This window comes from Physeter macrocephalus, chromosome 6 (genome assembly GCF_002837175.3).
Source record: "Physeter macrocephalus isolate SW-GA chromosome 6, ASM283717v5, whole genome shotgun sequence".
NCBI classification, from domain to species: domain Eukaryota; kingdom Metazoa; phylum Chordata; class Mammalia; order Artiodactyla; family Physeteridae; genus Physeter; species Physeter macrocephalus.
Genome location: NC_041219.1, coordinates 89,043,697 through 89,058,186, shown reverse-complemented (window position 1 = coordinate 89,058,186; position 14,490 = coordinate 89,043,697). Strand labels below are relative to the sequence as shown.

Sequence of the window (14,490 nt, the reverse complement as noted above, 5' to 3'; positions counted from 1 at the left end):
AAACAAGGACCTGGGTGGAGGACATCCCTTAGGGGGGCATTTTAACAGAGGCGTGAATGTGCTGGGGTGGGGACAAGTAGGGGAGGGGTAGCGCTGTAAGGTCTGACAGCATTAAAGGCCCCAGAACTTGCCATCACTCCTGGCAGCACCACCCAGGTCATGCCAGCTTTCCAGGCCTTTAGAGCTTGAGGCAAGCAAAGATGGGGTAGAAGCAGTGGCTACAGTCTTTCTGGGGAAGAAAGAGAAGGAAGAAGGCATAGAACAAAAGCTAGAGCTGAAAGCAGACCGGGCAACACAATGAAAAGAGTACTGGACTGAGATAGCCTGGGTTATCATTGGGTAGTGGATTATGGGCCACTTACAGTTTCTTCTCTTTCTTTATCTGTATTTTCTTTTTAATTAATTTTTAGTTGAAGTATAGTTGATTCACAATATTGTGCTAGTTTCAGGTGTACAGCAAAGTGATTCAGTGATTTTTTTTTTCAGATTATATTCCATTATAGGTTATTATAAGACACTGAATGTAATTCCCTGTGTTATACAGGAAATCCCTGTTGCTTATCTATTTTATGTATAGTATCTGTATTTCCTACAATGAACATGCATTACTTATATAATCCAGCTCCATCCAGCCAAATGACCCTGGGCAAGTTTCTTAATTTCTGCAAACTTCCATACAGGGCTACTGTGGAGAATAAATGAGATTATATTAAAGCACATAATGTAGTATTTGACCAGTAGTGGTGACTATTATTAAATGAGTGGCCCTCCCCACTCCCCAGCCATACCTCACAACGGTGATCAACCGCAGTAGCCAGTCATCTCTCAAATCCTGAACTTGGGTTACAGTCACTTACTGTTCTTTCTACTCTCTCTACAGTGTCTACTGTTTCAGAGTAGGGCTGGGGCGGTGTGGGGGGGACTACAAAATAAGGTGAAATTTTTGTCGATGTCATTTGTGTCAGGGTTTTAACTTTTTCCCAAGTATTTTCCTAGAATAAGGCAGTGGGAAGTCAAGGAGGGTACAAGTTTTCAAGGGCCCCATTGGTTGCTGGACTACCACATCCTCCTTTCTCAAGGTGACATCCAGCATGCTGCTCATCCTATCCAGCAAGGCTGAGAATCTCTGCAGACATTGCCTCTGGACCATAACTGGCTGCCTAAATCCGGATCAGACACACTCAGGAGATGCAACGCAGTGTCCTTTCTGCAGGAGCATTCAACTTGGAAAGGGCCTTAGATAAGTCCCTTCTTCTCTTTGAGTCTGTTATTCCACCCACAAAATGAAGAGGCTGGGTCAAATGAGCTTTAATGTTGAAATCTTGGCAGGGGAATCTTCATCTTAAAAGCAGGAGGATATTTGGTAGGATACAGCAGTGGGGCTAGAAACACGGACTACCTGGATGTACAGCCTCCAAGGAAGGGAATAAATTCCTAGGCTAAGAGCTTCTCAGAAAAGTGGTAGCCAGTCATTATGGAGATGAATGCCCAAACAGCACAGATTTCAAGAAGTGGCATATCCCATGCTTAAAAAGGAACCTGAAAATATAACTGATGGTCGTATTAATGGTCTGTGTTTCTGTGTCCTAGATGCAAGTGGAAGAGGAAGAGAAAAGGAGGGCTGAATCTCTGGGAATCCAAGCTATCATGTAACCTGATCCTAGTATTTGCTAAAGGAACAAATTTACCCACTTGCTCCTGAATGTTTCTCTACCTTGCTTTCCATGAATATTCTTTCACCTGGAGTATTCAGGTGAGTACTCTTTCACCTGGAGGTTCACCTCTATAAATTTATATGTACATTTCTCCCTATTCTTCAGGAGACAAATTAGGTCTCTTACAAGTCTGGTGGATCTTAAAAGCAACTGTCTGTCATTAATGGAAAAACTGGTAAGATTTGAATAAAGTCTGTGGATTAGCTGATAGCATTGTACCGATGTTAATTTCTCAGGTTTTATAAATGTACCACAGTTATAGAAGATGTTAACATTAGGGGAGGCTAGGTGGAGGTGTATGGGAGCTCTCTGTACTATCTTAATAACTCTACTGTAAATCCAAAATTATTTTAAAATAAAAAATTTGTTAAAAAAAAGAACCATCCTTCAACTTTGTCTTCTTCCAGCTATTGCTGTCTCCCACATTTCACAGTTAAGGGTCTTGAAAGCACAGTCTTGTGTAGTTGCTATTTCCCTTGACTACTTTCCATTCCCCCTAATTCTACTACCAAAACACTTCTGAAGTAGCACCAAACAGGATCACCAATTACTTCTTTACATTTTTCATTTCATTATCTTATTTTTAACTTATTACTTTTCTCAATTACAAAAGTAATTTTTAAAACTTATTGGGGGGGGGGAGGGCTTCCCCAGTGGCGCAGTGGTTAAGAATCCGCCTGCCAATGCAGGGGACACGGGTTCGAGCCCTGGTCCGGGAAGATCCCACATGCCACGGAGCAACTAAACCCATGCGCCACAACTACTGAGCCAGCATGCTGCAACTACTGAAGCCCGTGTGCCTAGAGCCCATGCTCCACAACAAGAGGAGCCACCACAATGAGAAGCCCGCGCACCACAACAAAGAGTAGCCCCCACTTGCCGCAACTAGAGAAAGCCCGCGTGCAGCAACGAAGACCCAACGCAGCCAAAAATAAAATAAATAAATTTTAAAAACCCAAAACTTATTGGGGGGGAAGTCATAGTCAATATAGGAATGTATATTTGCCTTGAATATATGCTTTAATTTTCCCTATTTGACTCCCCCACTCCTCCCAACCAAGATATCCACTGCCAACAGTTTGGTGCACATGGTCTCAATTCTTTCCTTATTTTTATACACTATCTGTAATGTTCTTCTACAAAATCATACTATAGTTACTATTCTGCACCTTGCTTTAATCATTCATGTGCTTTTGAGACCTTTCCACGTTACACAAAATCTTAACCACATAGTATAATATCATATATAACATATATGAAGACTTCCCTGGTGGCACAGTGGTTAAGAATCTACCTGCCAATGCAGGGGACACGGGTTCGAGCCCTGGTCTGGGAAGATCCCACATGCCATTGGAGCAACTAAGCCCGTGTGCCACAAGTACTGAACTTGTGCTCTACAGCCCGCTAGCCACAACTACTGAGCCCGCATGCTGCAACTACTGAGCCCACATGGCTACAGCCCACACTCTGCAACAAGAGAAGCCACCGCAATGAGAAGCCTGCGCGCCGCAACAAAGAGTAGGCCCGCTCACCGCAACTAGAGAAAGCCCGTGCGCAGCAACGAAGACCCAACACAGCCAAAATAAAATAATCATTTTTAAAAAATTATATATGATATATTACTATGATGGATGTTGGTTCCATAATTTACTACTACCCCACCGATGGATATTTGCATTATTTCAAATGTTTAAGTATTACAAAGAATTCTGCAATAAATATCCTTTTACTTTTATTTTATTTCACTAGTGAGTTTCTCTCAATGATCAGTCCTAGAAGTAGAATTGCAGGATCAATGCGTACTAAACATATTTAATATTTTAATAGGCATTGCCTAATTGACTTTTCACTAACAGTGGATGAGAATATTCCTCACATGCCAAATATTATCGATCAAAAAAATCTGCCAACTGTTTAGGTTACAATTTATATCTCACAGTTGCTTTATATTTGATTATTAGCGAGGCTAAGCATTTTTTGTATATTTATTGTTTCTTCTTTAATTACCTGTTCACACCCTTTTACCTTTTAACTGCCAATTGCAAGGGGCACTTCTGTTTTATTTTATTTGATCTCTCTGTAGCATCTGCTGTTACTGACCACTCCCCCCTTTAACAAAATTTCTTCCTTCCATGGTTTCTGTGACATCCCTTTTTCCTAGATTTCTTCCCATTTCTCTGGCCACTCTTCAGTTGTTTTTTTTTTTATAGGTTTCTCTTCCTCAGTCCCTCCCTGAGGATTGGTGGGGTCTCTCAAGGTTCTGCCTTAGGTTATCTTCTTTACCCACTTTATGTATTTTTCTATAGATGATGTCCTCCTCTGGTTTCACCCACCAGCTGTCTGTTGATGATTCATGCCCTATTAACTCGAGCCAGATATCTCTCCTTACCTCTCAGTTCTACCTGGAAATCCTACAGACATCTTAAATTCACCCTTGTCTAAAGCTGAAGTCTCTCCTCTCCTCTGTTCACTCCTCACTCTTTAATCTGTTTCTTTTCCTGAATTCTCCATCTTGGTGAATGGGACAATTATCTTTTCAACTGTCCAATGTGCCTGTTCTCTTATGCCTCCATGCTGTGCACGTGCTGCTTCCTCTGCTACTCCTTTGCCACCTTTGCTTAGCTAATTCCTAGTCATCCTTCAGGCTCAGTCAAGCACTACTTCTTCTGGGAAGTCTTCCTTGACATGTCATAGTCCAGGTTATGAGTCCCTCCTAAATTCTTCCCCAGCACCTTGAATCTTTCTTTAATATGGTACTTATAACACTGGGATTATAAATTCTACTTTCCAAACTCTAAGCAGTTCCTTGAAGGCAGGGACCACATCTTATTCCTCTTTGTGCCTTCAGCACCTGGCACATAAAAGATGCTCCATAAATGTTCATCCATACTCGTGGTATCAACTTTTGTCATCCTACTGTCTTGAACCTAGTCCAATCAGGCCTTTATCCCATCGCTCTCAAATAGCACAAAGTGACCAATGACCTTCATATTGCCAAATCTGACGGTCAGTTCTCAGCCTATCTGTGTGTTTGACTCTGTTGATAACATGTCTTTTAGAAACACTTTCTTCACTAGACATCTGGCACTCCGTTCTCTTATTTCCACTGCTATCTCACCAGCTGCTTCCTCTCAGTCTCCTTTGCTGGTTCCTCCTTCTACCTCCAACCTTTAAGCAACAAGGTGCCCCTGAGCTCAGTACCCAGACCTCTTTTCTAGCTGTACTCACTCCCCAGGTGATCTCACGCATCTCTTGTCTTTACAAACCACTGATACTTTGATACACACACATCTCATCTCCAGCCTGGATCTCTTCCAATTCCAGACTTGTACATCCAGGTTCCTATTTGACCTCTCCACTTGGATGTCTTAATAAAGAATTTTACATTTAACATGTCCAAAACTGAGCTTCTAATAAATATTTCCCCTTCCCTAAACCTGCTTTTACTGCCATCTTCCCCATCTCAATGGCATTTTTCCTGGTGTTTGGGCCAAAAGCATTGTTGCCATTCTTTTTCTCTACCTTCACTATAAATCCTGCCACTTCTCATCACCTACACAGCTACTATTCCAGTCCGATCCATTATCATCTTTTGCCTAAATCACTGCAATTGTCTCGTAATTTGTCTTCATGCTTCTGCCATTGTTCCTCTAGTCTCTTCCTCCTCTTTTAAAAATTTTAGTCAGGTCACATTACTCCTTGCACACAAACCCTCCAAAGGCCCCCATTCGATCAGAGTTAAGGTCCAGGTCCTCACAATGGCCCTACATGACATTTCTCTTCCTATTCCTCAAATACACTTAGAATGTTCTTGCCTCGAGGCATTTGCATGTGCTCTTATCTTCTGCCCGAATTATTTTTCTCCCTAGCTCATGTCCTCAGATCTCTGCTCAAATCTCTCCTTGACCACTATACTCATCCTTCTTACCTGCTTCATGTTGTTTCATACCTGACACATCTTTATTGTCTGCCTCTCCCACCAGAATATAAACTCCATGGTGGCAGAGATGTAGTCTGTATTAGTGCCTAAAGCAGTGCTTGGCATATAGTGGGTGCTCTATGAATACTTGCTAATTGAATAAGTAAAAGGAAAAAAAGAAGGAAGAAAAGAGAAAGGGGAAAAATAACACGCAAGAGAGAGAAGGAAGAAAGAAAAGAAAACAGCAGTTGAGTGAAATGATGGTAAGTTTTCTTACAGTGCACCAGAGGGGATCCATTCTCGAATTACAGGAAAATTAAAGTCAAAGACCCGTCAGCATTGCCTCCTTAGAGAAAACAAAGTGACAGGGGCATGTTATGTTCTAATTTAAATAGGTTAGGTACTGAAAGCTGCCAGGAGGATGTTTTTGTAATGCCAGCCAAATTAAAGAATTCTTGCCCAAACATGTGAGGTTTCTTTTCCTCATACCATTAAATCAAGTAAGATCTCAAAAGAAAAACACTATCCAGCCCAGCTGGAAGTTAGCCAGTGGGAGAGTACACATGGGTATGAGCTCAGAGCTGGTTCTGAGGTTTTCACCTTTGGTGGATCCTGCAGCTAAGAAACTTGTTAACTAGACTGGGTCAAGAGGTTTGATTTAAACAAAGAACCCAGGGGGATGACAACAGCTGCACAGCTGCTACCATTTAAATGCAGAGAAACATTCTGGTTGTTTGATTTGGAAAAAAGGAAACAGCCTGAGAAGCCCTGTAGCCTAATTTGAGCAGAAGCAGTAAGTCATTTTATAACCACAAGCAAAGTATTTGGCTTTCTATCCTTAACTCAGGAAAGAAAAAGTGGCTCAAAAGGAGAACCTCAGGGAAAAAATAAGATTCTCTGCACCTGAGCCAAGTTCTCCCGAGCAAATGATTCACCAGTCAGACCAGCTGGCACAAATGCCCGGCTCAGCTGACTCGGAGCCCACGCCCCGCAGAGGCTGCAGGTGGCTGAGCCACGTGGGCTCTGCTTGCGAAGTTCCACATGTCCTGGGGCTTCCGAATACTTACAGTTCTCCTCTTTTCCATGTTTGCTTCTTCAGCTGCTTTCTGGTACCTACAGAGAAGAGGGGGAAAGAAAGAGAATGTCCTCAAATTAAACTTATATTTTTACTCTTCCAAACTTTTAAGAAAACCATTTCTGCACACCTATTTCTGCCAGGGATTATCTTTAATCAACTCTATCAGAAGAAGCTGAGAATCAGAGCAGCCCTCACTTCCTGCACTGTTGCAGTCATCTGCTCTAAGAGAAAGATCCAAGACAATGAGGTCAAATGCTGGTAAAAAAAAAAAAAAAAAACAGGATAGAACAGAAAGCCTGGGGCTTTTTTCTGTTTTTTAATATTTATTTATTTATTTATTTATTTGGCTGCTCTGGGTCTTAGTTGGGGCCTGCAAGATCTTTAGTTGTGGCATGAGGGATCTAGTTCCCTGACCAGGGATCGAACCCGGGCCTCCTGCATTGGCAGCACAGAGTCTTAACCACTGGACCACCAGGGAAGTCCCAAGCCTGGGGTTTTAAAGTCCCAGTTTCATCACTTATTCACTGTGATCTCGGGCAAGTCAACCTCTCTCAGCCTCGGTTTCCTTATCTAGAAAATGATGTACTATAAAGCTGGGAAGATTAAACAAGATCACATGCATAAAAATGCTTTGGAATTAGTCAAAGGATATAGCATTGCATTAATCTTAGGTTGCACATTTTCCCCTCATTCATGACTCTGAAATCTTACAATTCCTGTTGGCCAAATGATCAAGAGGTAGTCACACTGCTTGTATGTGTGTGAACTTAGTCTATGCTGTTGGTACTGTTGCTTTTGCTCAGTTAAATGTATTTGATGATACTATACATGTTTTAAATGCCACTTAAATGTCTTTAGAGAGATTACACTACGATTTGCCATTTAAAGAAAAATTGTTTTACTTTTTATAACTTATGCATAAGAGTGATACGTGAGAAAAGTTTCTGTGCTAAGCAAGCATTGGTCCTTTTAATTAGCAGTATTTTTTCCTTAGTGATGCATAAAATAATGGCCCAGCCTAGTCAGTGGCATCTTAGGGTTGATAAACAGGCCTATATAATTTTATTATTTTAATTTTATTATTACTTTCATCATTTTATTTTATAATTTTTATTACTTGCTCAAAAGATCCCTGAGAAACAACTGAAGTCCCAGGGCTTTTCAGGGGGGATCAGGTTTTCTCCATTTGAAGACAAAGAAGGTTTGGGAGGTCCAGGTTACAGCAAATCTCCAAACCACTAAGAACCATCTTAACCTGGTTTCCTCAGAGCCTCTGAGTCAAGCACCGAAGGCAGCACCATCACGTGGAGAATCCCCACCACGTGCCTTCCTTGGGCCTGCATGCCTAGAACTCACCAACCCAACCCTAGAAAAGGGCACATTCAATGGGCCATTTGTTCCTGCCTTAAGGTAGAATTTCAGAATTAACAAGGCATTTGGGCAAGGAAAAGGAGATGAGACAAAAAGGTAAAGAGCAGTATGGGCAAGGGCCCATTCCTCTACCAAAACCAACGTTCAACTCACAAATACCATCACAAGCTCAGAATTTCCTTATTGTGTGTGTTAAACAGAACAACCTCATCCAAAATGGAAGCCAGAGGAAAGTCCTAGATCTGGCACCACTGCTAACCTGCTATGTAACCTGGGTTCTATCACTTCATTTACTTGGGCCTCACTGACGAAATTAAGTGTATCTGAGAGGATTTCTAAGGTCTCTTCCAGTCTTATTATTGTTTAAATTTTAACAGTAATCAGATATCAGTGTCTCACTCACCACGCTGGGTAATGCTCTGAAACTGAGCAGAACTTTCTTATAGCGTAGGGTAAAAGGACTTCCAAAATTTTCTGGGATTTCATTGACCACAGGTTATGGAAGAAAATGTGATTAGAACTGCTATAAATCAAATGACAAGCTAGAAAGATATTTGAAACTTACATTACAGACAAAAGGCTGATTTCCCTAAAATACAAAGAACTCTTACAAATCAATAAGAAACTGATAAACAACTTAATAGAAATATGGACATGACCATAAACATACAGTTCACAGAAAATATCAAATGACTCTTAAACAAAAAATAAGAATGTTCAGCCTCAAAATAAAAATTCAAACAACACTAAGAACATTTTTTATCCATCAAGTAGAAAAAGCTTTAAAAAAAAAAAAGTTAACATACTGAGGGTAAATTAATAAAACCTCTATGGAAGGCATTTTGTCAATTTACAAGAATTACAAAAGCACAAGTGTTATGATTCACCAATTTTATCTTATAGGTATACTCACACAAGCAAAAATGACTTTTACATTAGATTTTTTTGTCATAGCATTAAATGTGATAGCAAATGAATGAAAACAACCTGAATGTCCATTAACAGAGGACTGGTAAATAAATTATAATGTATTCATGCAGTGGAATACTATGAAACTATATAAAGAACAAAAGCACGGTGGTAATGGTTGCACAACAATGTGAATGTACTTAATGCAACTGAAATGTATACTTAAAAATGGTTAAAATGGTATATTATATGTTATGTACATATTACCAAAATTAAAAAAAAAAACAACCCAGTGTGATACTGGCATAAAGACAGACATGTAGATCAACAGAATAGAATAGAGAGCCCAGAAATAAACCCTCAAATATATGGTCAAAGGATTTCAACAAGGATGCCAAGACCATCTAATGGGGAAAAGACAGTCTTTTCAATAAATGATGTTGGAAAAACTAGATATCCACATGCGAAAAAAAGACCTAAGTATAAAAGTTAAAACTATAAAACTCTTAGAAGAAAACAAGGGCAAAGCCTTATGATATTGAATTTGGCAATGACTTCTTGAAATGACACCAAAAGCACAGGCAACAAAAGAAAAAATAGATAAATTGGACTTCAGCAAAATCTGTGAACCAAAGGACACCATCAACAGAGTGAAAAGGCAACCCATGCAACAGCAGAAAATATCTGCAAATCATATATCCGATAAGGGATTAGCATCCAAAATATACAAAACTTTAAAAAAATAACAAATATTGCTGAAGAAATATGTTCTAGGGAATTCTCTGGTGGTCCAGTGGTTAGGACTTGGCCCTTTCATTGCCAGTGGGCCCGGGTTCAATCTCTGGTTGGGGAACTAAGATCCCACAAGCCGTGCCGCGAGGCCAAAAAAAAAAAAGAAATATGTTCTAAGCACTAGAGAAAAAGTAGTGAAAGAAATAACCAAAAGAGACATAGTTCCTGCTCTCAGGCAGCTTACAGCTTAAACATTAAACACGTACATGCACACAGATGCACACACACAAATATATACATATACACACATATATAGTGTAAATCCTTCAAAGAAAAAGGACAGAGTATTATTAAACAACCTAACAAAGGAACCAAATTGAGAAGGTGGTGGGTGGGGTGTGTATATGTGCGTGCGTGCGTGTGCGTGCGTGTGTGTGTGTGTGTGTGTGTGTGTGTGAAGGAAAGCCTTGCTGAGGAAGTGACCTTTAGGCTGAGATCTGAAGTTTGATCAGAAGGAGTCAGTGAAGCAAAACGAAGCAAGAAAAGCATTCCAGGCACAGAAGAAGAGCACACACAAAGTCCCCAAGGCAAGACAGTGTCTCATGTGTATAAGATATACAAAGAACTCCAATGTGGCTGAAGCACTTTGAGATAAAGGCAGAGGTCAGGAGATGATGCTGGGAGGCAAGGGCTTTGCAGGCTATGCTAAGGATTTTGAATGTAATCTTAGGTACAATGAATGGTCACTGACCCAAGCCCTGTTTTTAAAAGAGCAGTGGATGCTGTGTGGAGAATGGACTGGAGGGGGCTGAGAATGGAGGCAGCAATAGTGAGAGAAGATGCTGGCTTAGTCCAGGGTGGTGGCACTAGAGATAAAATGAATAGATTTGAGGTATATTTCAGAATCAACAGGATTGGTAATGAGGAAGACGAAGTCAAGAATGACTCCCAGGTTTCCGGCAGATGAGTCAATGGAAGGAGGAGCAAAGTTGGGGATGGGGAAGATGAAGAGTTCGGTGTTAGCCGTGTTAACTAAAGCATCCACTTGGTGGTGGCAGTGATTAGATACATGTGTCTAGAGCGCGAAAGAGATATCTGAGCTAACAATATAAATTTAGGACTTGTCTGTCCACAGATGATACTAAAGCCGTGAAAGTATATGATATCATCTATGAAGAGTGTGTAGTGCAAGAAAAAGCTCAGAACTCAGTCCTGGAGGCTCTAACATTTAGCAGTCAGAACATGAAGAAGAGGTGATTACAGAGAATGAGAAGGAACAGATGGAGGTAACAGGAAAACCAAGAGACTCCCAGAGAAGCCAAGAGAAGAAAAAATGTGGGAAGAAGTGGCAAGGGGTCATCTAAGACAAAGGCTAACAAACATCTCCTTGATTTAGCAACACAGAAATCTTTGGTAACCCTGGCAATCCTCTTCCGTTATAAACATAATTTATTAACCCATAGTCCTTTTAATGGGCATTTGGATTATTTCCAGTTATCCATCATTACAAATAGTGCTTTGGTGAATGGCCCTGTACATGTATTTTTTTCCCCACTTGTACTACTGTATCTGTCTAAGAGTCCCTAAAAATGGAAATGCAGAAACACAGTGGATTATAGCTAGAAAGAAGCTTAGAACTGGCCTTGAACTTATGTTTCCACACCCCTTGGGTAATCATCTATAGTATATTACAGCAATAATACAATATATGAAAGCTGGAGCCAATCAGCAGACAGCTTTATTCTTAGCCAATTGTTCTCCAACGCAAGGAGAACAATTTACACTGTGATTAGTTGGATAAATAAGCTCAGAGGTTCCCTTCCCTTTAATGGCTTAACAGAAACGTATATTTAAAGAAAGATCAAAATAGTTTCCATCTTTAGTCCTACCCTTTTAGCACTGAGGCATCTGTAAGATACAGGTGTGTACACCGATGGTTGTCTTGAATTGTTTTGAAACTCCCACTCAAATATCACCACCCTTTATTTGTAATGAAGTACTTGCTAAATAGTAGATACACACCACTACTAGTGGTGTGGAAAGGTTCCACACCACTGCTTTCTTCCAAGTTAGGTCCTTGGCACTTTTACATTTTGACTCTCAGAATGCTAAGAGACGCTGAGGTACAATACTTCAGAATTAAGTGTTAGATCAGGATTCACGCCTTAGACTTTCCTTAAAGATGCTCGGAGCAACTAGCATTATTCTGACAAAAAATGTGAAGGTCACTGGATAGGGGGAGAAGTGAAGGCATTTTAAAGATCCAAATCTGAGGGAAAAAATACCTCCAGTCTCCTCTTCACACACAGAATTTAATCTTGCAACTGCTCCTTAATGCTCAGCTGTGAGGCAGGCAGCTGATGGAGGATGCTAAAATTATCTGGGGAGTACTAACAGTGTCTCAACCTTTTCTAAGACCAGAAAACAGAGGTCCTGAGCCATGACTCTTGCTTGTATGCCTTCAAATAGAGCAAAGGTCTCACTGAGCCAAAAAAGGAAAAAAGAAACTCCCAAGTTTTAGGAAATGTATTTTCTTCTGGAATAATTTCACCACCAAAATGTTAGAGAAGCAAAGAAGTTAACCAGGGAGATCTGAGGGTCAAATTTTTTCTTAATGAAGGAAGAACGATCACAGAAAACTAAATATAAACCCTCTTCTTTCTTGGGACTGGGGAATGGGTAAAGTTATAACAAGAGTGGGAGGAGCAGTGATAGGAGGGCAGGCACGGTGGTGGAGGGATTAAGTGTCCTGGATTAAGCTCTGCCACTATCTTGGGATGTGATCTTTAGTCATAATTGCTGCACCACAAGTTCATTATTTGTCAGAGGAATGGGACAAAGGTTAGCCAGATCAGTAGTTCTTTTTTGTCGGAGAATCCTCTTTTCAAATGATAACTTAGAACCTCACATATAAAAGGGATCAAAGCAGGACCGCTGGGGTGGAAGGTCACAGGCTCAGCCCTTTAGATCTTCCCGTCTTCCCAGAACTGGCCCCTGAGGTTCCTCTGAAGAACTCAATTAAGATAGTTTGAAAACCACTGGGCTAGATTCCCTTCAACTCCAAAAATACATGAGTCAAAGAGGAAACTTCTGCAAAGAAACCGAATTCTACCAGGAAAGTCAAATTTTAATCAAGCAAAGGATTATACTATGCTGCAGTCATTTGTGAGGGAAACCAAAGCTAGCTGTTCAAACTGACTGTTCAAGAGCATCCTCCTTACTCAAATTTAATGCCTTATATAGTATAGAGGTTCAGTAAAAGAAATAAGTCTGGAGTTATAAAGCACTCATAAGACACAAGCTGTGATGCTAGAAAAATCACTCTTATGTATATATACATGTAAAACATTATCAACAGTTAGAAAGTAAAGCCCAACTAATCTTACAAACGGCAGCCAGATTAAGCTTCCTCCAAATACCATTTTTATATTAGTCTCTGGTCACAAACCTCCCGAGGTTTCCTACAGTCTCTTAACTAGGCTTGTATAGGATTTATTAATTCCAAACCCCATAATAGAGATCGTTTCAAAATAAGAGAAAATCAGGTCAGTTGTGTTCGAAGTAAAAATTAATGTATGTTTTGTGGAAAACAGTCCTGCAATCTGCTTTGGGAACCTACTGTGTGTGAATTGTCAAAGCCTTAAGCAGTGTCGGCAATACGTCTCCACCCAGTACGAAACCTGGAGAAGGAATCCAGGCTGATTCTCTGGTTTTCACTGTCTTAAGTGCACATCATGTCCTGTCCCATTTCTGTGTCTTACCTCCTATCACTCCCCTTCCTCTGCAATGTCATCACCATCATCCCAGCCTACCAAATAAAATTCTATTCATCCTTCAAAACCAGTTCAATAGTAGGACCTACGCATCAGAAGAAAAATACTAGACAGAACAAAATCAAAATATTAACTTGGGCAGGTTACTCTCTACCCCTCAGTGTTCTCAACTATAAAACAGGGATAATGTCCTTTCCTCACATAGTTTTTTTGTTTTGTTTTGTTTTGCTTTGTTGGCCATACCATGCAGCATGCGGGATCTTAGTTCCCCAACCAGGGATTGAACCCGAGGCTCCTGCGGTGGAAGTGCGGAGTCTTAACCACTGGACCACCAGGGAAGTCCCTCGCTCATATAGTTTTTATTAGGATTAGAAATAGTATCGATTTCCATCAAGAGTCTAGCGTAGTACCTGACATATTGATTCTGATTAATGGCTTCAGGATTTACAGTTTTGCATAACTTCCATTTGCCTTTATAACCTTTGTGGAGAAAAGACAGTCACCCTACTATGCTATGAGAAGGTGGCCTCTTAAGGTCCCTTTGCACCTTCTCTCTGCAAGATTAAGAAGCCCCTAAAATGAGCAGCTTTTTCCAACTTCCTCTCATCAGTGCTACTACAGGACCCAAATCCTCTATCTTGAGAATTGGCTGGAATGGACAATGACAGAATAAAACAGTGGGACGGGAACTGAGGAAGGGGTGAGAGTTTCACTGAGGTGACTGACCGAGTTAGGCAGGGAAGGAAGCGAAGCCAGGAAGGGGACTGACATCCATGGCCTGGGTGTCCCGGTTTGGCCAAAGAGCAGGGTCAGTGGGAATAAGAAAGTGGAACAAGTAGAAAAGGAGGCTCTAATCAGAGAGTAGGTTTTCCAGATGCACATTTCAGAGATGGATTCTGGGTGATGAAAAGGTTGGGACTAGATGCAGGGGCATGGGAGACAATGTGCAGGTAGGGAAGATCAAGAAATGACACGTCCATCGGAATTCCCTGG

At 40.8% G+C, this 14,490-nt stretch overlaps 1 protein-coding gene and 1 non-coding gene across 6 annotated transcripts in view; both read right to left on the bottom strand.

Annotated features, from left to right (window-relative positions):
* LIMA1 (LIM domain and actin binding 1) overlaps window positions 1-14,490 on the bottom strand; it is an 82,428-nt gene that overhangs the window by 35,026 nt on the left and 32,912 nt on the right. For all 5 annotated transcript variants that reach the window (XM_028491353.2, XM_007107459.4, XM_055085638.1 and 2 more), the window contains one exon: window positions 6,702-6,747. In XM_028491353.2, coding sequence (XP_028347154.1) covers window positions 6,702-6,747 — 46 coding nt within the window. The remainder of the gene's footprint in view (window positions 1-6,701; window positions 6,748-14,490) is intronic.
* On the bottom strand, window positions 7,118-7,190 carry TRNAG-GCC (transfer RNA glycine (anticodon GCC)). Its single transcript has one exon. It is a non-coding gene; the product is annotated as a tRNA-Gly (tRNA).